The sequence below is a fragment of the Vanacampus margaritifer genome, chromosome 5, assembly GCF_051991255.1.
Source record: "Vanacampus margaritifer isolate UIUO_Vmar chromosome 5, RoL_Vmar_1.0, whole genome shotgun sequence".
In the NCBI taxonomy this organism is placed as follows: Eukaryota; Metazoa; Chordata; class Actinopteri; order Syngnathiformes; family Syngnathidae; genus Vanacampus; species Vanacampus margaritifer.
In genome coordinates this window covers 18071932-18099422 of record NC_135436.1, presented here as the reverse complement: position 1 = coordinate 18099422, position 27491 = coordinate 18071932, and the positions used below count along the sequence as shown (strand labels likewise).

At 38.0% G+C, this 27491-nt stretch overlaps 3 protein-coding genes across 5 annotated transcripts in view; all 3 read left to right on the top strand.

Annotated features, from left to right (window-relative positions):
• Positions 1-468: 468 nt before the first annotated feature.
• Positions 469-3201, top strand: polr2i (RNA polymerase II subunit I). Its single transcript, XM_077566150.1, has 6 exons — positions 469-667; positions 812-866; positions 1048-1121; positions 1965-2039; positions 2716-2767; positions 3023-3201. The coding sequence occupies exons 1-6, from the start codon at positions 606-608 to the stop codon at positions 3083-3085; spliced, it is 381 nt and encodes a 126-aa protein (XP_077422276.1). The 5' UTR covers positions 469-605; the 3' UTR covers positions 3086-3201.
• A 3667-nt stretch (positions 3202-6868) lies between these two features.
• On the top strand, positions 6869-8289 carry snrpd2 (small nuclear ribonucleoprotein D2 polypeptide). The gene is made up of 3 exons (XM_077566100.1): positions 6869-7009; positions 7666-7845; positions 7936-8289. Coding segments are annotated over exons 1-3 (357 nt in total). The 5' UTR covers positions 6869-7007; the 3' UTR covers positions 8111-8289.
• A 4144-nt stretch (positions 8290-12433) lies between these two features.
• vaspb (vasodilator stimulated phosphoprotein b) overlaps positions 12434-27491 on the top strand; it is a 29048-nt gene continuing 13990 nt past the window's right edge. Inside the window, exon 1 of one of the 3 annotated variants that reach the window (XM_077566940.1) lies at positions 12434-12971. In XM_077566940.1, the coding sequence (XP_077423066.1) occupies positions 12967-12971 (5 nt within the window). In that variant the 5' untranslated portion in view covers positions 12434-12966. Of the gene's footprint in view, positions 12972-25543; positions 26026-27491 lie in introns of those variants that run through there. The other 2 variants (XM_077566938.1, XM_077566939.1) reach the window with 2 other exon arrangements.

Sequence of the window (27491 nt, the reverse complement as noted above, 5' to 3'; positions counted from 1 at the left end):
TCTTTATTTTGGAAATACCGGTATGTATTATTTGGTATATTTGGACATGACAAGACTGCCTACTACTCACAATTTTATTTGATAAACATTATTACATGAGCAAAATGTTGCATTCACAGATCCAAATTCATGTATAATAAGCTAATTTTCATTGAGTTATTTGTGTTTATAAAACAATTATTTGTCCTCATGATCTGCTTGTGTATATCCAGAAGCTGTCTAAACTTTATCTTGGTTTTATTTTGTTTAGCTTCTATTCTATATCCTTTGTAACCTGCCTGGCGTGTTTTGTGTTTGTGTTGTTTATATTGTAGAATGTATATGTTTTCTACATGTTTTTGCTCACTGTCTATTTTTTTTTAATAAAGTTCAATGTTTAAAAAAGATAAATAAAAAAAAGTGACTTCCGTTGAATGTGTTACCTCCAACCACTGTGGAGCGCTGTCTAAAAACATCAGCTTCAACAAACACACGCATGCGTACTAGTCTGCTTTCCAAGCGTTGTGTTTCGTCTTTGCGTGTCAAGACCGAGACTGAAATAAATTTAGATAGTACTGTATTTGCTTTTCTTTTCTTTTTTTATACCATAAACAATAGTCATTCCAATGGACTTGGAAACCGGGACGTACGAGCCGGGCTTTGTGGGCATCCGATTTTGTCAAGAGTGGTAAGATTGTGATACATGAGTTTAGTTAAGCTAGCGATGCTACAAAATGTTAAGGCAACGTGAAGTGATCGTAAATAACAGCATCTAAATTTTAATCGATATTTGCAATGAGTGCTTTTATTATTAAATCTTTTTTTTTTTCAGTAACAATATGCTGTATCCAAAAGAAGATAAGGAGAATCGGATCTTACTCTACGCGGTAAGTTTGTGTGTTTACTGCACTGCATTCAGATAGAAATAACGTTATACTGTAGATGTGTTATATCAGTTCTTGTTGTAATTTTTTAAGAATGGCACAAGGTTGTTTATTGGTCATACAAGTATCAGGAATTAAGTTGGCACTTTTAGTCTCTGAATTTTGAAATCTTCTAATCTCACAGTGCAGAAATTGTGACTACCAGCAGGAGGCAGACAACAGCTGTATTTATGTCAACAAGATAACCCACGAAGTTGAGTAAGTATGAACATTGTTGCATTTTGAACTGCATATTGATGTGTGTAAAATTAGTTAACTTCTTAGAGTGGCTGGTTTTTTTTTTCTTGTTTTAAGTAACCGTCTGTTTTGAAAAGAAGTTCCAAGTTTGCATTACTCGCTGTATCTATTTACAATCTGTCTCCAACTTTATTTGTTAAGCACTTTAAAAACGCACACAATGTACCAAAGTGTTGTACAAAGTAAACCAATAGTCACAACAAAGAAAATAGCTTCACATAAAACGCAAAAAAGTAAAGAAATAAAAATAAAAGACACAAACATCAGTCACAAAAGGAGAAGTTAAAACTGATAGAAATACAAATATAGCAGTAAAATATAAGTGATTAAATGATTCAACATGACACTATGTGTAAAAGGCCAAGGAAAGAGGGAGAATGGTGGCTGACGTTAGCACGCCTTACAGTTTAGAGGTCGTGGATTCAAATCCAGGCTCTGGCCTTCCTATGTGGAGTTTGCATGTTGTTGAATGTGAGTATGAATGATTGATTGTCTACATGTGCCCTGCGATTGGTTGGTGGCTAGTTTAGGGTTTACCCTCCCTTTCGCCCAAAGTCAGATGGGGCTAGGAGGCTCCAGCGCACCGTGACCCTAATTAGGGTAAGTGGTCCAGAAAATGGATGGAAAGAATTAAAAATTAATCAGTGAGGCTAAAATGGTGGAAATGTGCGCAAATGTATGTGTGCCGGTTAATAACATGCAATGTTATAACATATTATGCAGCTGTTATGTGTTTTTAAGGCTGCAAAAATTACATATTTTGTTCCCTATTTACCTACATTATTCTTTTTATGTTTTCTGCAGTGAATTGACCCAAATCATTGCTGATGTATCTCAAGATCCAACGTTACCAAGAACAGAAGACCATCCCTGCCCTAAGTAAGTTTTACTCCTGGTGGTGTGCAGTGCACCCATTTTATACTGTAAAATAAACAGAACAGAAAGAAATGCATTATATATTAAAATTACGTTTGATGATCAGACTTACGCATGCTGGCATTTCTATGAATTTGATTTATTAAAATGTAGTTTTTGTTCACACGTACATTATTATGTTTCATGTGTACATGTTGACAAAATATATTTGCAATCAGTAGCCTTCATTTCTTTGAATATTTTTTATCCTGTGCCACAGAAAATAATGATTTTGTTCGAAATCTTTGCACATACTCATTTATATTACACTTAAATGTACATTGTTTTTTATTTCAATTGCATTTCCTTGCATTTGCTAAGCTAAGTTATGGGTCAGGAAATAATGTATAAAAGTTAGTTGTTTAAAAAAAAAAAAAGAGATGCATATAGATTACAGTATGTGCTGGTGTCAGGCCGAAACTAAACTAATCTATAGTATTGGTCAGTCCGCATGCATGGGTCCGTGTTATTTTTTACAAATTATTAACCAATCTAAAGTCTCTTTTCACATACCCATTACATGTATGTACACTGTATATTCATGTAGCTGCGAATATTTATTTAGGTTTAGTAAGAGTATGTATCACTGAATGTTTGCATGTTATAATGCTGTGCACGGTTACACCGTATTTCTCCCTAGATGTGGTCACAAGGAGGCAGTGTTCTTCCAGTCACACAGCATGAAAGCTGAGGTAATCATTGTTTCCATATTCATGCCCTCCAAATCAGTTTAAATGCTGTATAAACAATGAGCACCTTAACAGTAACACTGATAAATGATTAAACTCCTTATTTTATTTTTACTTATCTCCCAGTTGATATGGTCCAAATATGTATTACAGTGTCATCAATTATTAGAGGCTATCCTGTGGGATGCTTTGTGTGGTCTTTAAGTGAAGACAAGATTTCAATTCTAATCATATATTATCTTCCTTCCCCCAACACAGGATGCAATGAGACTTTACTACGTCTGCACTGCCCCTCACTGTGGACATAGATGGACAGAATAATGTGTATGGCAACTTTGTCAGACATTTTGTGAATATATATTTGTGTTTTATTCTTTATTAGCAGTTGTCATTTTCACACAGTTTTGTTATTAAAACAATGGGTTGTTTCAACCATATGCTTGTGTAATTTTATTGACATGATCAGACACTTACTACTTCTAGAAAGACAATAACTGCTATACTTTTGTCTTATTCATGACCTACTGTCATAACAAGCAACTGCTTTCCCCTCATTTAATGACACTTGAGATGTAGAAAAACATACAAATGAGACTGTCGCTTGATTAACAAAGTGGATGATATGCACAGAATATTACTTGGAGGTACACCATTCCCATGGCCAGTGTTTTCCCTGGCCCTCAAATGCCCTTTGATAATAAAATAATACTAATTTAGAAGGAGAGAAAAAAAAATTCATGCAATGCGAAATTTAAAATTTCAAAAATACAAAACTGCTTAATGGAACCGCTCTCAAATTCATCAAGCTTGGGTCTGTATTTCTCGGGTGAGGGCGGGGTCGGTTAATCGTTGGCAACAAGTGGTCACAGTGATCATGCGCATTTGCTGCTGCACACTGCCCCCCCACCCCTCCCAAAACAAAAATACTTTCTCTTGGTCTCCTGAGCCACTTTGGATCAAGACTCTGTCCTCACCACACGTCTGCTTGCAACCACGCTGTTATTTACTTTCTCATCCCAAACATGGAGAGCGCCAACAGTTCGCACGGTTTCTGCCACAAGTCTAAATTCAGCATCAGCAGCCTGTTGCGTCAAAATACATCCAGTCATCGGGACCGGACAGCACTGGTTGATTCTAAACCAGCGAGGAATGATAAAGACAGCACAACTGGCCTTGGAGCAGACAAACCACCTTTTAGTTACAACGCTCTCATCATGATGGCCATCCGCCAAAGTCCGGGACGACGTCTCACCCTGAGCGGCATCTACGAGTTCATCATGCACAACTTTCCCTTCTACAGACACAACAGACGTGGCTGGCAAAACTCAATACGGCACAACTTGAGTCTGAACAAGTGTTTCGTCAAAGTGCCGCGCCATTTCGACGACCCGGGTAAAGGCAGCTACTGGATGCTGGGCTCGTGCAGCGAGAACGTCTTCATCGGCGGCACTTCGGGGAAGCTCCGGCGCAGAACTGGAACCTCCTCCTTTTTATCCAAGGGAGCTGCGGTTCGCGTGATGTCCACCAGCTCCTTTTACTGGCCGGTACCACACTTGATGCCGCTCGCAACACCAGTGCGCACCCACTACTTGGAAGCAGAGCATGACGTAAGCGCGCACGCTCGCTTGTCCACGTCGCATGTACACACATCGCGATCCATCTGTCCGAGCCCAGGCAGTTCCAGTACGAGCAGCTTTGTGCAAACGCACCAGGGCACGTCATATATTGGACTCAGCCGCGAGCAAAACTCTTGGCGACGAGAATTTGTCACCGACTCCACATCCATCCCGACGTGCACCTGTTCTCTGCAGGATCAATTCTCTCAGCGAGATCTCTGGGCAAGCGAACATTTTCTACTCCAACAAAATACCACGGTGTGACTCAAAAGTCAACTAACAAGACGTTCCACGGACAATTTCCAAGGAACAGAACCTGGGATGATTTATGCTCCCTTCGTCGAGGAACACATGCTATTTGTGGACAGGAGCATTTAATCCAATCCCTGTCCCATAGTTGGAAAACAACCCTCAGTAGAACTGTTACAAAAGAAGTAGAAAAAATTACATTTTAGGTTGTTCAATTATATGTTTATATATTTATTGTGGCCTTATGTATTTTTTTTTTTTAAGTTTTAAATGTATTGCCTATAACTTGTTTTATATGACTGCAATTGTTAATGTTTGATTAACTCATTCACTGCCATTGATGCCTAATTTTTAATAATCTTAAATATATATATATAAATATATATATATATATTTATATATATATATATATATATATATATATATATATATATATATATATATATATATATATATATATATATTTAAGATAATTAAAAAATTGGAGCATCAGGCGATTAAAATTGTAATTGTAATTAATCGCATGACTTTAATAGTTAACTCACGATTAATCACAAATTTTATATCTGTTCTAAATGTACAATAAAAAAAATCTAGGTTTTCATACTCTTGCTAACAAAAGTGGGGGGAAAGTTTAAGTAATAAAAATAGTTAAAATGAATTTTTGACGTCTATAGTCGTCAATGGCAGTGAATGAGTTAAAAATGCTAAAAATGTAATACGATTTTAAATAACAAATTATGACTATGCCATTATATTTTGACATCAAGTAAAACAGCCTTTATATTTACCCTTTTTCTATGTATTATTCATGAATACTGCATGTAAATACTTTGGAATTATGAAATGCAAAAATGACTCAAATCAAAAAGAACTTGTGGCATTGACAACTCTTTATGTAAAGTTATAGTTGTATATGGTCGCTGTCAATTGCAATGCATCTATATGAGGCAGGAACATGTTTGCAAAATCTTTAAGGTGAGTATGATGCAAAATCTTATCTGAAATGGATAAATTGCACGTCTGCATTACCGAATTAGTTCAACTCTATAGTGATTAATACATAATTGATAGTGTTTTTTGCAGCCCACTGAAGGCTTAGTGTTGTCATATGTGTTGTCCCACTGCTCAGCACAAAGGGCTTGCAGATCGAGGCTTTGGTGAGCAAAATGTCACAATATAATTAATATGCGTATAATTATGATGAGTGTATGAATGTAACTTATTAAGTAATGCATTGTACATTGTTCTGTATATAAAAAATGATACCTATCATTTCATGTGAACTTGTTGCACGCAGGTGATTTTTTTTTTTAATAAAATAATAACTTTGACATGGATATGTTGTTTATGGGAAATTTTCTTTTAAAATTTTAGAATTCAATTTGTTTCATGCATGAAAGTTTAACTCATTTGATGAACTTGAATGGGTAGTGGATTACAGTACATGAGTATATTATATTTGTTTTGCATATATCAAGTATTTTTAATTGAAACTGTAAAGTAAGGATAGCGTAACGATATTTTTCATTATTGAGGGTTCATGGTTTGTATATTAATCAAAATGTTTCATATCCATATATATTTATTAGCATTTTTATGCCTGAAACAAATGATTTAAGTGGCCGAAAAGTGTTAACAGTAAACCTGCATGAGACACTTCTTAAATAATAATGAACAGTCATATCAGTCTGAATAAAATTCAGTATGTGACTAAGTTGTTGTTCACTGTTTTTACGGGTTTGGGTTCATCTCAGTAGGTTGTTTCAATAAGGTACATTAAATTGTTTCAGTCACGAAAATATACACAACCTGTTTATTAAAATAGTTCATGATGATGATGATGATACCAGTCACTGTACAGTACCTTACGGGCATATATAGATGAACAAAGCTGCGTTTTTTTTGTAGCAGTACTAATACAGTACATAAATAATAATTTGCAGACCAAATAAAACGGATAGCCGAGGATAATTTCCCGCGGCAAAATCTCTCACAAGACTCATGTCATGTGCCCACTTCCAAGGTTGTTAATCACTTGACTAGAAAATAATAATGAACAGAAAAATATTATTATTATTATTATTATTATTATTATTATTATTATTATTATTATTATTATTATTATTATTATTATTATTGAGAGAGACAAAAAAAGGCCAAATTTAGCAGCATTTTGTGTACGTCTGGTCGAGGTTAGCAGCGCGTTACATTTTGAAATGTTGACGTATTGAAACAACCCGGAAGTTGTGCACATTTCAGGCGCGCAACACCCGGAAGTAGTTCTGTTCCCACGCGAGTAGGAAGGAATCGTTGAGCCTACGGAGGGATTCGGAACGTGACCACTGCAGTTTGGCGGAATTCATTCATTGGCAATCATGTGAGTATTTTGGTCTATAAAAACACGGAGGCGATCTGGTATAGACTACGCTTTCACAGTGGATATTCTACCAACTCTTACATTGTAACCGTAGCGCTTGTCGTTAATGTTAGCAATGCTAACCATATTAGCCAAGGCCATTTAGCCGAAGCTAACCTGCTCGTTGTATACCATTCACGTCTTATTATCAATACTAACTCTTTACCTACGCCTGCTTTGTTAATAATAAACTCTCACAACCCGTTAGTTTCGAGGTCCGAAGCAGCAAGACTCTGTTCTTGTCTATATGCTACTATCGAATGCCAATGCTGCGAATGGTTACTACTACTATTCATTTTTGCAAAGATTTTGTTGTTAGTTTGTGTATTTTGTGTTTTAAGAACTGCCAATAGTTTGATTTGGATATTTTGTGTCTTTGATTACACTGGCAGTAATGGCTTGGCTACATTTTATTTTCTGCTGTTTACATCACCATCACAGCCTAGCAATGAGCATTGTTCATGGGCAGTGGTTGTTTTGCCATGACCGGCAAATCTGTTAGCAGTATTTTACCGTGAACTGCTCTGATTGGTCGATAGTCGGACCAGATATATTATTGGCCAGGCTATTTAATCGAGATTTCAGTAGGTTAACATTCATTCATTCATTTATTATAGGAGTTTGTTAACCAAGCCCAAGTCAGAAATGACCCCAGAAGAGCTCCAGAAACGTGAAGAGGAGGAATTCAACACAGGCCCCCTGTCTGTGCTCACCCAGTCGGTCAAGAACAACACACAAGTCCTCATTAACTGTCGCAACAACAAAAAGTTGCTTGGGAGAGTCAAAGCTTTTGACAGGTACTCAGCGTGTTATGGCATGCATTTTTTTGTGGGGTAGAATTTATTTTAGTTGTCTATTTAAGCCTTGTTTTGGGATATATTTTTCAGGCATTGCAACATGGTCTTGGAGAACGTTAAGGAGATGTGGACTGAAGTTCCCAAGAGTGGCAAAGGAAAGAAGAAGTCTAAACCAGTGAATAAGGATCGCTACATCTCTAAAATGTTTCTCAGAGGGGACTCTGTCATTGTTGTGCTGAGAAATCCTCTCATCACAGGAAAATGAACTTGATGGCGTCCAGTGGATTGTCCCCAGGGTCTGTCTCTACATTTTTTTCATTGTTTTTGTTTTTTACGTTTCCTAATTGTAAGACAGTGCCCATAGAAAACAAGGCTTTGATTTGTCTCCAGAAGGTGTCTGTATTTTGCAATTTAGTAATAAAATGGTTGTCGTCATAGCTCCAATTCTGTTTTTCTTCTTTAATTCCTGAGACATCTGTATGTATGTATGTGTGTGACTTCCTCCCACATTCACCATTTCCCTCTCCCTGGACGGAATCATATTTGTCAGGCTTGATTTCAGTGGGTAACGCTCGATATGTGACAAACTGCCGTTTAAAGATCTGCTGCATTATTTATGAAAGCAGATGTGCTGACTGTCACTTCACACCCTTCATCTGTTGCCTCTTCTGGCTACTTTGTAATCTTCAATGCTGAACAGAACAACTTTTATTACTACTTTTCAACAAACTGTACCTGAACACTTTTACGTACTGTGCTACGACATAAAATTAATACGATTTCAACAATCTGCTGAGGACCAATGCAGGGATGACACTTTCTGAAACTAAATTTGTATTTAAATTTGTTAAAATGTCTTCACAATAAAATGTAGGGGTAATTGACAATTACCCCTGCAATTCCTAATTGTGGACAATATATGACATTTGATAATATGAGGAGGTGAATATACAAAATTTTCACGGTCACAACAGCCCTTTGAGGGACACCACAATGACAATATATGGCCACAATTTAAATATGAATTGGATACACTCACTCTGGAAGTATTTTAACTATGACAGGAAATTAAAGAATGTCGTTTGGCCTTCAAAACTACCTTTTGTATTTATTACTTTAAATATATGTTTTCATTTCCAACAGTAGTAATTAATGATTTTTGTGTTTTGACATTATTCAAGGTCTCTTCAAAAGTCATTTTTCTTCCCTCAGATTTTGGGTAGTGAATATCCCTGAGCAGGAAGATAGATGTTTTATTTAGTAGGTAAGCGATGACAAAGAGGGGGAAGTGTGATTATGATAGCAATCGGTCAGGCATCTATATGCCCTAGCAATGTGAGACCCCACTAGGGCATTGGTGGCGCAGCAACCTGAGCCACCACCGCGATTTGTTTCCAAGCACAACCACGGCCAGAATGTAGGAGCCATCAGGAGGAAGAGAACAAGATGTGTAAACATTCAAATGCTCACTTTTCTGGGATGGTGAAAGGCATAAACAGCAAACACACGCATGATGATGTACGACTATACAAGCAGAAGCAAATAGACTGTACAGCAAAATAGTGCTCCGTAGTTGCAAAATCAGAGTGCACAACCTATAAAGTAATTGAATAACTACAGAAGAAGATAAAAATATGTTCTCAAATAGTAATGCATAGCAAGTCTGTAATAAATTATGAACACCATTCCATTCCAATAATAACAATAATGCCCAAATTTATGTTGTTTTCCTAAAAATGAAATTATTTGATTGGCCTCTGCTCCTCCCCTTTATATCCTGAATTGGATTCAACATTATTTAAAATAAATCTGGCCATTCAATATATTTTTGAGGGATAATTATAATCATTATTCACTAAAGGGTAATTAAGACATCTCGTCTGAGTGTATTGAGAAAATGTAAGGGTTTAGTACTTTGGTTAGTTACTCCACCCTGTGAGCTGCATACTGTGGCAGACGCACACAAGGTGGCAGTGCATATTTACAATCCTTGTTTGATTATGACATCTAGTGGAAACCTGAGGTAGTACATATAGAGAGTTTAAAAAAAAAACACTTGACAAATCATAATTCAGTTTACGTAAATAAGCAGAGATCATATTGGTCAAACTGTGGCAAGGATTTTACTTTCTGGACTTCGATTTATCACCTCTCGAAAATACCTCAATGTCGAATGGTCCCATTTTATCAAACTCGATGCTTTATGCAACTGAAGGTGGTCTTCACTACATTGACCTTACTTATACAGTGCATTATAAGTTTTGGATTGGTATTTTACCTGCATGGTGGTATTTGTGTTAGCATGTCTGCCTCACAGCTCCAATGTTCAGGATTCAAAACTCGACTCTGGCCTCCGTGTGTGGCGTTGACATGTTCTCCAGGTTTTCCACAGGTACACCGGCTTCTACCCACATTACGAAAATATTCATGTCAGCTCAACGGAACACTCTGAATTGTCCTTAGATGTACATGTGAGTGTGAATGTTTAATTAATTAATTAATTATCTAATTAATTAATACATGGAGGCTTTATTTTAAATGTGATAACAAACAGTAAAAAGGAAAAAAAAGCAGTCAATACAAAAACAAACAAAACAACACTAACATTTTCGAAAAGGAGTAGAAGAATACACTTTGATGTAAAAGTTTGAATAAGGATTGGGAATCATCATTCAATCAGTTAGAGTTTTACCTGTATGGTCAAAAAGAGCTTCAGCCTGTCATATTGTTAGCATAGTGCATATACATTATATTTTCCAATCCGGCCTTGTTGTTGGTGGTAGTCACATGTATAAGATGTTGGGGGGGGGGGGGGGCATGCTGTAATATTCTTCATAGAATATTTCGCAATCTTTTATTATTAATGTCGGCTACCTTTGAGTTAACTGGAATTTTCAGTGGTCTTCATTTGTTGTCTTGCATACTTGAACAAGTTCAGAGCTGTTAATGATTCCAAACTTTCACAACAATCTCTTACGAGCTCCTTGGCCTGCTCAAATATCTTTTCAAAATTTCCATTCCATAGCTTCTGTCAGACGGCCAGTTGTCGAAGAGAGTGACCGACTGACGTCAAGCTCTGAAAATAAAGTTGCGGTACCTAGAGAAACATATAATTATAGCATGACTTTCTTTCAATATTTTAAGAGCTACCGTATTAGTTGGGAACTCAACCAACTTGGGCAACATGTTCCAGCACATGTTCAGCACATGCTCACACAGGATCTTATACGCAATCATCTGCGAAACTGCACACTCACTGATGGGAAAGAAATTTGACTTTACTTGACAGCTTTGGTGGACAGCAGGGTTAACAGTTGGAGCAGCGCTCAAGAACACCCCGCTAACAGTTGGCCACAGCACTGTGCGCGGGTAGTGGAACTAAAAGCATATTTGGGTTTGTTGTGGATGTTTACGCATGCCATGTAGTGGTAATGCATTCCTTTCTCATCCCAACTTCCACTTCTCTCCTCATTAGAAAGAAGGAATGCTTTTAGTATGTTCTGTATCTTAGTGTTGAAACCGGACCATGAGAAAAACCGAAATACTTTTTCTTCACATTCTCAACATAATTAGATATCGTTCCTTTGCAATGTGCTATCAAAGATATTTCTTCCGAGTTTTTATGAAAGTGTTTCAATTTGAACTACAACAACTGTGGATTTTGTAATGAAGACATTGAAACAACTGAACATTTATTTTACGATTGCATAGTTTTTAAAGCCTTCTGGGAAGATTTGTATGACTGGTTATTCCCTAAATTGCCCAATCTCTCTTTTTTGACAAAAGAAGATGTTTTGTATGGTATTTCTGTAAAAGAGTCATCCCATGACCTGGTCATTAACATACTCATAATTCTTGGTAAAAAAAAATGTTGACATAAATATAGATTCTTGAAATCTAAACCAAACTTTTAGGTTTTTCATAAAGTTGGAACGTGGCCACCAGTGGCCGGAAACGACGCTGAAGTGTGAAACCCGGAAATCGGAGGCATCTTTTTTTCCCTTGTTTTCTCTCTCACTTTATTTAACATTTCTATATGTCCGTGGCATCTACCCCATTATGAGACAAGTTCAGACACTAACTGATTTTAAGATTTTTGTTTAGTTTTGCCAGCTCTCCCACTTAACATGCTTGGTGCTCGTTGACATAATTCCACCAATGCATCTTTGACATATGGCAAGGAATTTGTGAAATGCTTTAATTGTTATTACATCACCTCAGCAACATCAAAGTAATGAAGTAATATGCAAATGTGGCCTTTTTAGGAGATATGTAATCAGATTACTGTAACAAATGTATGATCTTAACTGGCCAAAGAGTGGATGGAATTGTATTATTTACGAAATGGAAAGTAGGGCAATATGATAATCGTGTTGTCCATCTGTTTTGATTGACACATCATACTGGGATAAGGGCTCTATATCCACCCATGGGGTGTACTGTACCTCTCATCAGAGAATGCTTATTTAAATAACACTCTCGTATTAGGTTGTATCATAGGCGAGTTACACCCTTTTTTCTTTGAAGTCATTGCAGTTATAAATGACAGTGTTGCGTACGATCAAGAAGAACGTGTTCGGTTTATTGTATTTTTCCCCCAGAGGCGCCCTGAACGCAGCACAAGACCTCACAGTCCTCTTTGAAGCTGGCGGGCTGGGCCCACACGCCAATGAGTTGCAGACCGACCGACCGCGGATAAAAAGTCTGGTTTGGGCACACAAGTGTAGAAACGAGACTGGTGTCGCGACGCCTCGTAAGAGGGCGAACTTTTTTGCTTATACAGCAGCGTCGTTATTTTCCGGCTTTCCCAGATTCAGCTCGTAGAAACCAACGTGAGATAGTGATTGGACTTGACAAGCCCGCTGCGCTACTGTATCCACCCGCCACCCCCTCCCCTTCTCTCCCAGTTCCACACAACCAGGAAATCGTCGAAGTGTGTGCTTCGATTATCCCGCTAGTTGCTACCCCGTTTGCGGGTGTAGATGCGACTTTACACCCCACTTCGACATATCTCTCGCAGCTTTGTTGTTGGTTCGTCTAGTTTAACTTTAATCCGCTGGCTTCCGCTTTCAAGTGAGTCAAAGTTGTCCGCGAGGAGAGGAGCTCCACTCCGGCCGAACAATGAGGTGGGTAAGAGCGACTCAAATCCCTTCATCTTCATTGTGTTTCCAGGCTACACTCTTGTGTTTGGGCCATTAGTTTTAACAAAGGCGCTGGGACACCATTCGCTTTGTACCGACAACCGTTGCACTCGCTCCGTTGGCTGTTTTGAACACGCTTCTGCTTGTTTGCGTCACGTTCGAAAGGCGAAAGCGCTCACATCTAATTGCTTTTAGAAACGTATTTAATCAGAACATAATGTACTTAAGTAGACAATAATATGTTGGAGTTTTTGTAAGCTTTGTGAGTTTATAGTCGATGTTGTGTAAATCAGGAAGTGTACGCATAATGACAGCCCGGCGCTACCTGTTCAAGCGCTCTAAAGCTACTCTCGAGTAGTTGAACAGGTCAAATTAACATTGTATGCATTACGATCCATATTGTCTTTCTGCGTGAGCTATATTTGAGTGTGATTGTCTCATTAAAATGTTTAATAGCATTTGGCCTTTCTTAGGGCATTTATAGCAGTCTGTGTGTTGCCTAAAGACACTTAAGCCGCAATTGCATGGTCACTAATTGTCCTAAATGCAAATCACGTTTAGATCAAGGCGTGTATTTCATAGGCACACATTACATTCATGCCTTGTACTATTTAGCTCCCTCTGGGTTTTGCAGCAGGGATGAAATTGCTCAGTGGAAAGAAGTTCGTGTCCTCAAATTCCACATCCTGTCACAGCCTGTGTAGTTGGAAATGACATGCTTTGAAACCACCACCACTCCTCACTTTAAGCGCCTCAGCGCTGATTTGGTTTTCTTGTTCCTTCATTTTGAAGCTGCAAGCAACAACCTTTTATAGTTTGCAAGCTTGCTTGTTGAGATATCACAATCTTGAGCAGTGCAGTGCATGTCTGATAACCTGTGTGACTAGTTTTTTTTTTTTTTTTTTTTTAAATCTCACATCTTGCGCCAGTCTTTTCCGTAACAATGGGCCTCTTTGGAAAGTCAAATTTAACTTAAATATTTTTAGAATCCCAACAACCTTTCCTCCAAGTACTTCAGGGTCCTCTTGAGTAGGAGAGGAAAGTCCCTAAGCAAAACTCACAATCCAAAGAGGCCCAGTGTGTCTTGGCTCGAGCACAATGGGCTGGCCTGGCACTTTTAAAATGTTATTTCAAATATTTAATCATAACATTGATATCAGCAGAAACAGGGAGGGGGTTGACCTGCTTAACACAGTTAGGCATTAAGATTATACAGGTAATAGCAACGTCGCTGAAAGGAAGAAAGCTATTAGGTTTTGACACAGATCCAGATAAAAAATGAATCTTTAATTTGTTTGAATAGTTCAGAATACATAAATAATATGGGGGGGAAAATTTGTCTTTTTAAACAAGTGTATGGCAAATTCCCCCACAAATGCAAATAAAACAATCTGAGACCAGCAACTGTGGTCTCAAGAGAACTGTCACATATATCGGGTAATATCATTAAATATTTACACTTCTGGTTAGATGATCAAACAAACAAACTATATATATATATATATATATATATATATATATATATATATATATATATATATATATATATATATATATATATATATATATATATATATATATATATATATATATATATATATATATATATTCCACTTCTTTTGTTTTGTTTGTTGGCTCATCTAATCAGACGTGAGAAGTGTAAATATTTTATGATATTAACCGATAGAAGATTAACCTTCTCAACATCCTGAACCTTCTCATCTTAAAAGGAAAGTCAACCCCAATTTTTTCTTTACAATACAGTATTCGCTTGCTATAACGTGGTTCACTTTTTTTTTGCGGCCTCGCTGTATTGCAGATTTTTTTAGTGCAATTTGCATACATTTATTTACCTCGCTTTCATAAAAAAAAATATTTTCTTGTAATATGACAATTTTTTTGTGCTGTTATATGACTTGATTCTATTAAAATATAAACTTTTCTTTGTAATATTACTTCTTTATTGTCTTGCAAAATTGTGAAGTTATTGTTGTAATATTACTAATATTTTTTTATATTTCCAATTCATTCTCATTTTTCTTTATGATATGGACCATTAGCAACACCAAAAATGTGTTTCAGATGCTTTGTTTGGACTGTGGAGTAATTACTTTTAGCAGTCAAAAATAGCACTGAAAATAGTCCTCTCCACTCTTGCTAAAGGTTTGATGTATTTTGAAATCAGAAGCGTTCCTTTGCCTGCCTTATCCGTTTCTTCAAAGCATCTGCCATCAACAAGGTATCTTCACCCAGAGACCCGCATTGACCTTGAAATGTTGTCGCTCATCTCCCAAGTGATAGTTGTGCATATCGTCTATTCATGAAATGCTCCACCAAGCCAAGCATGACATATTCAAAGGGCCTCAAATCTCCCTGTCTCATTCGGATGTTCGATTGTAGAAGCATTTGACGAGGAGATTCAGCTATGTTATTTTCTGACTCGTTATTAACTCATTCACTGCCATTGACGGCTATAAACGTCAAAAATTCATTTGAACCATTTCTATTAGCTTAACATTTTTTTCCACTTTTTGTTAACAAGAGTATGAAAATAATATATTTTACATTTAGAACAGATATGAAATTTGTGATTAATCGCGAGTTAACTAGTGTCATGCGATTAATTAGAATGAAAAAAATATATATAAATATACAGTATAAAAAATTTAAGAAAAAGGAGAGCAATGATGATGACATGTCAAATCGGTAAAATTACCGAATGAACAATAGTGAGCTCTCCAGGAAAAAAAAAAAAGAATGAAAAAAAGGAAACGCCTCTTGCCCCAAATTTTTAATAACAATTATTTTTAATGAATTTATGGCAGTGAATGAGTTAAATATGAACTTATGTTAAAGGATTCCCATGGTGCAAAAGTATATCAGAAACACTCATACGCCATAATGCCATGACAGACAGTACAATAAAACTAGTGGTTATGACTGTAAATACAGATAAGAGAACAGGTTTCAGTCAGTAAAAAAAACAACAACACTACAGTGAAGTCTATGACCCAGTTTACACATGGTTTTAGGACTTAAGATCCGGATAATATTTTTGGTAATTACCGTAATTTAAACATTCGATCCATTCTATGGCTTGTGTGTTAAGTGAATGAGCAAAAACAATATGATTTTCACTAGTGTGTTCACTTGACCTCATATGGCTTACATTGTGCTGGGCTCATCAACATTCTGGTATAGTAGACAGTAGACCTTGCGATTGCCGATCATTTTTGTGTGACAGACTGACAGTTCAGGCTGCACTTTCTTGTAGCTCCTGGTCCATTTTAATATTTGTATTTAGACAACAACAACCGGAAGCAGTGGCTAATTGTCTTGTGGTCGTGATGGTCATTGGTTTTTGCAATGGAGTACAGTATTTTCTGGACTACAAGCCGCTACTTTTTTCACTTGCATTCGACCCTCTGGCTAATACGAAGGTGCGGCTTATCCATCAGATCACAAGATCGCACTATAAAGAATGCACAAGAGCGTCAGGCAGAGCTAAACAAAGCAAGTGAGCCCATATACAGTAGGAGGGACCGAACAAGAGCGAGACAATTCGTGCCCTCATTATGGAAAAGGAACCTGGTGTGGTAACATTAAAACACCTGCGGCTTACAGTCTGGTGCGGCTTATACGTGTAACAAACTCGAGTGTTCCCCAAATTTAGCTCGCACGCCTTATAGTCAGGTGCGCCTTGTAGTCCAGAAATTATAGTAAGTCACTACGATGTTCTGTTTTGAATTGAGGAAAGAATGTTAGTCTCTCTTGGTGCTGGTGTATATTAATTATCCAGTTTAACAAGCAAGAACGTTAAGTGTGCGTTAGCTTGTGAATGACATGTTAGAGCAGTACTAGTGTAATTCGCCTGGATGGATAGACAAACCGTTTTTAATCCACTTGTCTTTTTTTACCCATTAACTTTTCAATATGTGGTTATTCTGTATTTTGTCCTACTGTATATTGTTTATTATTGATGGGCTGCGGCCTACAGTTATTTAGTTTAAAATTGTCATATTGCATGAGTCATCTCAGGTCAGTTTTACAGTGTTACTGACTGTGATGTAGAAGGCAAACAAACTCAACATGTTTTCAGCTACAGTCAAGGCCTGATCGGGTTGCAACTTGCAAGGTAAAATAGTACCTCATGTTCAAAAACGTTATTGCATGTCACTCCCAACTGTAGTTTGCAAATTTACATGTAAAACAAAGGATTAAACAACAAATGTCTGCTCCCTAAATGCTGTTATACAATAAAAGAAAAACATGCTAATCAAAATTAGCACTGATGTTACGGTAAATTATAAACCTTCAACCAACACACAGAGCAGCCCAGGGTGTCGTGTACTTATCTTCTTGCGTGATAACTATTAATGAGGACACAGGAAACAATTGCATGCCTGCGTTTAAATGTAAAGCCCTTGAGAATGAAAACCATTGGCAATGTGTGTTCTTTGCAACCATATCAACTGTTGAGGGGAAGAGGGGCGGAAAAGCCCTGATTTTGAGTGAGAATGTCTCTTGCCAGTTGAAGCATATTACTGTGATGTGACGTACGTATGAAGTGTCAATGGTCAATGTGTGGTGCAATTCTCAATAGTACTCGAAGATCCTGGCTGGCTTCATCATCAATGCATGAGCCGCTAACGATCACGCTTTGGTTGGCTCAGTTCAGGGCAGACTGACTGTGTGACCATCTTCTCCTGTTGATATACCTTGTTGAAGTGAGGACTGGAATGCAGCGCCTTGGTCTTTGTCATTTGTCTCTGTGGAATGTAAATGTTGACCCACAACTTTAGCCAAGCACGTCAAAAGTGCAACATTTTCTCTTAATTGTGCTAAGAAGCATATTTGGAGCCGTCTGTCATTCCACAATTCTTGCCAATTCCACTCATTCTTGGTCTCGCTGCAGGTCACGTCTATGCTAAATTTAAAGTTGCATAGCTGTGTCATGTTGACAAAAAGCAATGTAAAATTCCACTGATATTTGTACTCATTTCTGCCCCTCCCTGTTTGTCTGTTTATAACACCGCTGACATTGTGACTAAACCTTACGTTTAGTACCACAGACAGGAAGTACGTTGATCTGCTTTGTGTGTCAGCGATAATAGAGAGGTGATTCCAGCCCACACTCATGATTCATTGACTGGATAAAAAAAAAAAAAGGTTTTAAGTGATGATTGTGCCCTGTATTTTGCAGCACATGCGTTCAAAGTTGCACACACTTGCATCCTCTTAACCCATTGAGTTCTTTATGCTCTTTAATAGCAATGCCCAACAGGCACCCCAACTTCTTAACTCACTGTCTTATTGATCAGCTTTATAAGGACCAAAATGGTCTCCTCCGTCTGCATCATGTTTGTCTGTCATGGCTTTTGCATAACTGCCTCAGGATTAGCCAGAAAGGCAGCTATTTCCATATTGTTGTTGCGCCTCGATCAAAACATCATTGCCCTAATGTCCGACTCCCAAAAAGCCGGAAGCTTTGTGTACTGTACAGCATTTAGCAACATTGTGCATAGACATCCAAACCTTAAATGATGTCATCCGTTGTTTTTGGAAATTGTGGTTTCTTCACCTCTTGGGGTTGTGTAACATCCTTAACAGTAGGTTTGTTTCTTTCATGCCTCCACTTGTTGTAACACTCTTGCTCAGCCAGATTTTTCTTTTGAAATCTGATCTGAACAGCACCTATAGTACCTACCTAGCGGTAACTGGTTCCCAAAATGTACATTTCCTCAAAAATCCCCATCACGTAATCACATTTGGGGAACTGAAAACTTAAGTCATGAGCAAAATAGCTACACTATTCTGTATTGTAAGTGCACGCAAGGTCATCGTGGCAAGTCACGCCTGTTAGTGCTTTAAACTAATAGCATGCATTGTGAGAGGTTACATGTTATGCGTTTAAAACTAGCCTGCCAAATTGTCTCAAAAGGTACCACATGGCTTGCGAGTCTCATCTCTGTTGCCCTGTGAATTTGCTATAACACCCTAATTCTGCAGCCCCCCTTCTCTGAAACATGTACCCTCTAGGTCCCTCCCACCTTTTCTACTCATAAATAGGCCATTATACTGACCTGCCTCTTGGATTAGACGCTTTGCCGCAACATACAAAACCTTCTATTGTCCTGTTTCCTTGGTGGCGGCTGCTGTTTTCCTTCTTTAATTGTGGCTCTTAGCAGTTACGTTTGTTGTGTATGACACTATTTAAGTTTTGCTCTCACTAACTTGTCTCACATGAGAGAATTTTGTATAAAGCCAGCCATTTTTTTAAACTATTATGTTATGTCTATCTGTAAATTGCATAAGACATTGACTGCATTGACTAATGATTCCACAGTGGCGTGTCTAATGTAGGCTGGTTTTTGAAAAACGTCTCTCTTCCTGTAACCAAATGTAGTGATGTCATCTCAGATGATGGAGAGCCTGCATCTAACAACACAGTGCAATCCATCAACTGTCTAGCGAAGGGGAGATACTGTGTGATCAGCATTGCTAATGGCTTCATTGATAGTGAACAGGGAATTCCTGATGTCCACTGCTTAATGAGACATAATGGGAGCTTCCTTATGCTGTCACACATATTGATATATCAAATATAAAAGGTAAAGATAATGTAGAATTTGAACAATCGTGAAGATTTAAATTTGACTTCCTTTTAATCATTTTCTGTTCTAAGCCCTTTTTGTCTTGATCTTATGTAGAGAGACTTTCGTTGCCCTAATGGATGCTCAATAAGGCACTAAATACTTTATGGTCCTACTGAGACTCCGTTCCCATTCTGTTTGCGTGAATGGTACAGTTCTCAATCATTCAGACAAGGGGTCATTTGGGTCACTGTTGTCATTTGCTAAATGGTCAACACTAGTGCTGAGTGATATGGCAATATTATTGTGAAGACGAATCGTGTCATTTTTATTTTTCTATGTCTATCGGCATTTGTCACTTACAGCAAACAAAATAATTGCTTGAACGCTTGTTTGACGGTCAAAAGCATTTATTTGCATACTTATTTCACACAGCTGTCCCTAGGTGGCAGCCTGTACAACACATGACCGTGAATCATGATACGTAGTCGTCATACATTACAAGCTTACGTTGCCAACTATTATCCACCTATCCATCCATTATCTGAACCACTTACAGTCAATGAAAATTAATAGAAAACAAGCAAATAATGAATCCTTCTACTTTTGAAAAACGTAACCAAAACAACAAACCCTGAATTATTAATAACTGTTAAAAAAAAAGCCACCTCAAAGAATGCTGGGTACTCCTTCGCACCTTTCAGCCAACACAAGGCTTGAAATAATCTGTTTCGCATAACAGTTTGCGTGTCTACATCACATGTTCATTTTTAGCCTCATTAAAACAAGGATTTTTAAGTTTTTCCAAAAATGGAATGACGGGGGCACCCCCAAAAGCTTTGCTGGGATGCTTACATTACCTACAAGCGGGTATTCAAGTCGAGACGAGATCGGTTGTACTAGCATAGCAACGAGCTTTGGCTGGCTAATATTGCACATAAACGCGTTGCGCTTTCGCTCCTAAAGTTAGTAATGATAGCCTCCATGGTGGCATATAAAAGTTGCAAGTACCGACATTCTCACGAAGCGATTACGGGGATTGATTAACAAGCGAGAAAGACGGAGCCGTCTTTGCTATGCTAACTGGCTAATGTTATCGGGGACGTGGCATTAATGTGCTTGGGTGATCGATTATACTTTTCACAAAAGTCTCGTTGGAACCGCGTTGAAGTGGAGCATGTCCAACTTTGAACAGCAAAATAGCAGGCAATTTACTGATTATCCGGAGCGAAAAAACAGATGTGTGGACTCGAGTCATGAATTTGATGACTTTAGACTTGACTAGACAAAATGTTAAGACTCGCAACTCGACTTGGACTAACAACGACTTGTGATTTCACTCGGACTTGAGCCCTTTGATTTGAAAAGACTTGCTTCTTCCACCAAAACAAAAAGATTAAAATGTATGTTAACGAGTAAGTTCCTCTCGGCGTGTGTGTGCGCGTGTGTGTACGTGTGCGAGCTGGGCTGACACTGTGCCGTCATTCAGACATGTCAGGGAAGCTGCAAATAACACCCGCCACCCACGCTATGGCAAACTTCAAAATAAAGCTGACCAACTTATACATTGACACCAATGCAACAGCCTTGGCGGATTTTACTTTGAGCTCCGACTGCATGGTGACGTGAACGCTAGCTTGACTACTTCCCTTTGAAATTACATATTTTCTACCACCAATATCATAATGTCAACCCGAAAGTATATTAAATAGCTAATTTAAGGCGCGAAGAAACCGCAAGTTAATTACGCCGTCATTGCACGACACAGTACAAGTCTCCGGCGTTGGTGGTAACTGTAGCTAACTGTTGCGTTAGCATCAGGTGCCTGGCTGGCAAGTTTGACAGCTGTTGCTTGGCTCGCTTGCTTTTCTTATTGTTTTCTATATTGTTGACCGATGCTACTTTGTAATCCACTCTCCCTGTTTAAACGGAGGGAATGTGCCTTAAATTGCACTTAGATGTATTTTTCACTATTAAAAATAAATAAATAGAACTTTGCCTTCATTTATGATGATTCTATAAAACACTAGCTTTAAAAACTAAACAAAAAACATTCAAAATATCCAATATGGCCATTTGGACTTTAGAAACACAACTTCAAGTGCAATATAACGTCAGGCAGGATACCTTGTTATTTTTTACTTGGACTCAACACCCTGCCATGAGTGGACATTTCCCTGAATCTCCAATCAAGCGAAACCTGTCCGAGCACATGGCCTGTAAATGTTCTTTTTCTGATTCATTCACATGGTTTACTAGGTTTAGCCTTGGAAAGTTGCTTCTCTGCATGTTAAAGGAATTGTGTTATGACATGCAATGCGTGACAGTGTTAAGTACATAGAACATAGTGGACAAGGAAACTTGCATTTTACTTGGTAGTCAATCATGCACTGCCTTGGTAGTGGTTGTGGTGTTACAGTATGTATAGTAAATGATTGTTGAACAATAATGCTGAAATGCTAAATGCATATTTACGGTGACACGCTGCTGGCAGAGCAAAGGCATTACAGTTGAAGAGAAAGTTCAATTGTGTTAAGGCATCTATGGTCTGGTTTTTGATTCAGATTTTGATGTACAAATAGTTGACTTTATTGGTAGTGAAACTGTTGAAATAAGGGAAATATGCAACAAGACTGTGAAAGTGGCTTGTTCCTCAGTAGGTCAGCCAACTCCTTTGGTCCAGACTATAGAGGATTATGCCCCAACCTGTAAAAGGAATTGAGCTCAAATAGTGAAGGACAGAGGTGAGTTTGTTCCAAATATGGGCAGAGTTTGTCAGATGTACACGAACACACACACACACACACACACACACACACACACACACACACACACACACACTAGTTCCTTGGAAGCAGGAGGGAATTAAAGTGTACTCTTGAAATGGACAGAAAAGACTCATGTTCGCTTAGGGCTATTGAGGTTTACCTCAGTGCTCCATAAACAATGCCAGTAAGAGTATGAGTCAGTGTGCAAAAATGCTGAGAGTTTTTTGGAGTGGAGACGTTTCAGCTGACTCACGTCGTCCATTCACACAAATATAGTGAGAGGAACTAAGAATAGTTGGAAAGTGTGCACCCTTGTTTCTGTGCATTTGAATCGTGAAGACAGAACGCAATAGCCTTCAGTCAGGTGTGAATTACAAAAAGACAGTGGCATGACTAGACGAAGGAATACAGTGAGCAGACGGTGAAGTCCATACTTTTTAAATGCGTATGGAGGAAATGCTCCCTGTTATTCCATAGAAACGCCAGTTGACTGGATAAACGTCATATTTTAAACAGTATCATTTGATGACGAGGATCACCAGTTCTCAGAATGTTTTCCATTTCATTTTCTCCTGAAGCCTGCTGGCCTGCGAATATATCTCATGTTCAGGTTTCGCATTAGAGGAGCCGCATGTACTGTGATGTTTTTTTGGCGTGTTGGCCAAGTTTACTTAATCTCGTAATTAATGTGGTCAATGTCAGCTAAGTTTTAAATTCCATTTTTTTTGAGTCATTACGCATTGTTTGGTTTTGTTGCACTATTTTTGGAAAGACTAAAGTTTTGGAAAGACTAGAGTCTAGTCTAGTCTACAGCTATTAGTATTTTCTTCTTTTTTGTGTGCATTTTGCTGGGCAGGTGTTGTTGGCATATTCTTTTTTTTAATTTTTTTTAATTTTTTTTTTTATGCGTGTTGTTGGGCAGGTGTTAGTGCGTCATGAATCAGCATTCAATTACGTCAAGCTCACATTGATAGAGTATAGAAAATTTCTCTGTTTAGGCTGTTTGGAACAGGCCTGATGCTGGTTTGAAAAACCTATCGTATGTTTTTAGTCCATCCAAATTGTTCCAATTGGGACGAGCAACATTTTTTTTCAGTCAACGCATGTTGTGTAAATTGAACTTTAGAACAAGGGTTGTGACTATTTTATCTTTTTAAAATTGATCATCCTATTTTTTTAATTAAAACATTTTTAGGACTAAAAAACTATGCTGAACACTGACGAGTCAGGCCCCTAATTAGGGCATGAAGATTATAAATTATTGAAAAAATAATCACGATTATTTTGATTGAGATTGAAGTCACATTTAATAAAATGATTATTCATTGATTATTCATCCTTTCATGTTGAGCACTATTGTTTTTGTCAAATATAAAATAACTTATTAAAATATCATGTGAAATGTAAGCCTCTTGCATTTTCATTCTTCATTTTAAAATTTAAGTATTACATTACCCTCTTTATCATATTTATTTTATCTTGTTATTTTAATAAGTCTGTGACCTCGAGTTGTATTTTGTATGTCAAGCGGAAATTTGTGTTGGTATGATGAAGCATGTTTTGTGTTTAAATATACAGTAGATGTAATTTTTGTCATTGTTTTTAGTTTTACAGTGATTAAATAGCTTAAAGGACGCTAATGGACGACAGAATCACATTGAATCGCTCCGGACTTGCTTCAAGCAACATGGTGAATTCAGGGTACTTTCACAACGCGCCGTTATGCACATTAATCGTTTTTCTTCAATTGTTCAGTTTTAAAGATAGAGAGAATCCAAAATCTAAATCACGATAGAATTTCGATCAATTGTCCAGCCCTACCCCTAATACTATAAGGAAAATCTCACTGACTGCAATGTCCACTTTCCACCAAGAGAAGCCGCTAATAAACTGTGAAAAGTTAGGTAATGAGTGGTTGAGAGAAGCGGAGGGGACAGATTGTGCCCTGGAAACTAGTGTGTATGGCATACAATGGTTCCTGCAAAGCTTTGGGGCAAAATATTAGTCGACCATTTTTTGTGGTAGTCTTTTTTTTTTTCTTTCTTTCCCCCAGCCCTACTAAGAATGCATTGCGCTTAATTTCTCACACTTAACAAGAGTGCTACTATATGAATTTGGTGGCGACAGGGCACAAGTATCCTATATAATTACGTACACTTAATACAGAAGTCTGCATTAATAGGATTAACAAGGTTAATGATGTAACAAAACATTTTATCGACCTAATTTAGAGGCTGATATCAGAGTTACAAGGCAGCAGATGGACTTTGCTCAGAGTGGTGCACATGGTCCGAGGGTAGTGTAGAGGTCAGCATACTGGCGAGTGTACATCAGCATGCTAATTGTGTGTACTGCCCAATACCAAACTTGCATCATGGTCAGCTCCAGTCTAACGTGTGCGATTTGGTCTCCATGTTAACAGCATTGTTGTTCTTATCAGCATACAACAATCGATGCAAAGCGTGCAGTACAGGTTTCACTGTGGTTAAACTGGGAGGAAGGTGAAGGTACATATGGGGGTTTTTTCACCCTCACGTTTCCTCTTTGAAACATACTTCCTCTTCTCACTTCTTTTTGCAATGGAGCCTGTCTTCCATTATTAGGAATTTACCACTTGTCGTGTGACACTCAAACACCATTTTGCTTTCAGCTGAATAATGATGCCTGGGAGTTTTATATCCCAATATAGTATTTTTCTAATTACATAGTACCAATTTTCTTATTTTTTCTCCATTTCAAAAAAAAAATGCAGAATACACAATGAAATAAATAAGAAATGCAATAAAAGCAAACACATATCCAGTGGTGAAATATTAACCATATCAAAATACCCGCTGATGCAACCAAATTTCAAGGAATGAAACAAAGTATAAAGAGTTTAAATAAATACAATAGCTCTAAAGTGGGTCACTAAACGTTCAAGTATGCCAAGTATGCCTACCATTAAACTAGTACAAAATAGTTTCAGTGGTTAAGTTTTAGGAACAGTTTTGTCAGTTTGCTTTGACAGGCAATGATACTTTTATCAGTTTTGTTTCACAGGTTGGGAGCGAGAGAGAGGAAAAGCTGGTCAACTGTATACAACATGATACAATGTACTGTTCGTACTGTACTGTACTGTTCTTTTCTTTTCTTGCATCACTCTGTGGTTCTGATGTAAGATTACTTGGTTTTAACTTCACCCTGTCTCTGTACTCTTGTTCACATCGTCTCTTTTAAGTAGTAGAGAAGATTCAACGCGTTTGCGTCTAGTAATGGCTAACCGTGGCAAGAGTTTTGTAAATGGTTGGAAGTTGTTATCGCCAAAGCTCTTTTTGATTCGCCAATGCTAGAGACTTTTCACTGTTGTAAAGACTCGGCATCCATTCTCCACATTGATCATCATGCCAGGGGAAACAAGGCACAAAGAGGAAGGCAATGAGGAGTATCCGATCTTTTACAACGTCTGGTTGGATGAGTTTAAGGACACAAATGGCAAAATGTGTGGCGTAAATAGACACTGTATTGTCTGTACCTACTGATCTTCAGTCACGGACATGACACAGTGACATTATGTGCTGTTTTCATTCAAGTGATTAAGTTAAAAACTATTGTGTACAGAACACAGTTCTCTTACACTCTTTTCAACTAAGTTCATGAAAGAGAAATTTGAAGACAGTGGCCGGACTGCACCACGCTGTAAGTAATAGTTTCTTGTGTTAATTCTTTTTAGTCACACATATTTACGATATATAGATTAGCATGCTACTCCAGGAGATGGCATAATACCGTCCCAAAGGTGCCCAAACAGTGGCAAAGGAGTGGAAAGTTAGTGCTAAAAGCTGCTAATAGTTGTCGTTTAAGCCCATATCTCACTAAGCAGCGCAGGCTTGCGAGGGTACGTGCACAGAGCGAGTGTTGCTTTTTCTACCGGCTTCGTTACAAAATGTTGCAAAGTCTCTTGCTCCATTCTGTAAAACCCTCTTTTTGCTCTCAAAAGATTTTTCTTGTAGCAGAGAAATTTTGAACATGATCAAAATGTATTTATTTTATTTTTTCAATGAACTATTTACATCAATTTGAGGTGAGTAGTCACACATTTAACAAAATAAAGGAAAACAAAGAATCGGGAAATAGAAAACACTGTTGCTTACAACACTGTTTATTCACCCGTCATGTTTTCTGCACGGACCGTCCACGTAGGTTACAAATTCTCGTAGTTGGGCAGTGCGGATGCCGCGTAGAGGGGTATGGTTGCCGAAATGACGTCATTTTGCCACTTGGAGCTAGGACGTGTCAAGCATAAATAAAGCTTTAAGGGGGTTAAAGCGTTGTGGGATTTGGAGACATATTTCCCCATCACAAATATATCTCTGGAATTGTGTTGTTTTGCAAGATCCAAGGACAAGCTCTGGATCCCTTCCTACATTATAGATGGATAAAACATGCATTGCTGGCTAAATGTTTGGTTTGCGTACCCCCACAGGTCTCCACATGGGTATTCTTCATAAATGTATTTTTATTCCCTAGAATAAGAATAACTCCCTGAAGCCTGGACAGCATTAAAAAATAATACCAGGCTCTTGATGTGAGGGCAGGAAGACTTTTCATTTAGTGGTATTATGATCCCAGGGAGTAGGAATTGCGAGACAGCGAGTCTGCGACGGAAACAATGCAATTGGCATTACTCTGCTTTCATGTCTCTACTATGTCTACCCCATCTTAATTGTATTTCATGTAGGTTGTCTTTATCTAAAATGTCAATCCTCATGCTTGCGATCACTACTGATGTTACGTAAATCTTGGAGCTTCATGTGCACTAACCCCTTATCATACAGTATTACTTGTCAGGTCTATTTAGCTGATTCAAGTATGTGCTGCCATGTTGCATAAGATCTCCACACGTAGCACCAAGCGTGCCGGCACGTCTTGCTAAATTGTTTGATTTGGAGAAAGGGAGAGCGAAGGGGAGGAGACTGAGCCAACGGGGCCTGACCGAGCTTGCCAACGCTGTGGCAAAAAGCTACAAGAGCCTTATACTCCCATATACAGACATTTCCAACGGGGTCTGTTCCCTGGCCTTGCACTGTGGTTTCCTGTTAACCCCTCACTGCCGAAGGATCCTCAGAAGGATGAGTAAGACCAGTAAAGACGGCAACTGTTTT

Coding starts and splice junctions, on each gene's coding strand:
- snrpd2 (XM_077566100.1), top strand. Junction 7,846..7,935: donor AGAGTCAAAGCTTTTGACAG/GTACTCAGCGTG, acceptor TATATTTTTCAG/GCATTGCAACATGGTCTTGG.
- polr2i (XM_077566150.1), top strand. CDS start 606: ATGGACTTGGAAACCGGGACGTACGAGCCGGGCTTTGTGGGCATCCGA. Junction 668..811: donor ATCCGATTTTGTCAAGAGTG/GTAAGATTGTGA, acceptor TTTTTTTTTCAG/TAACAATATGCTGTATCCAA. Junction 867..1,047: donor ATCGGATCTTACTCTACGCG/GTAAGTTTGTGT, acceptor CTAATCTCACAG/TGCAGAAATTGTGACTACCA.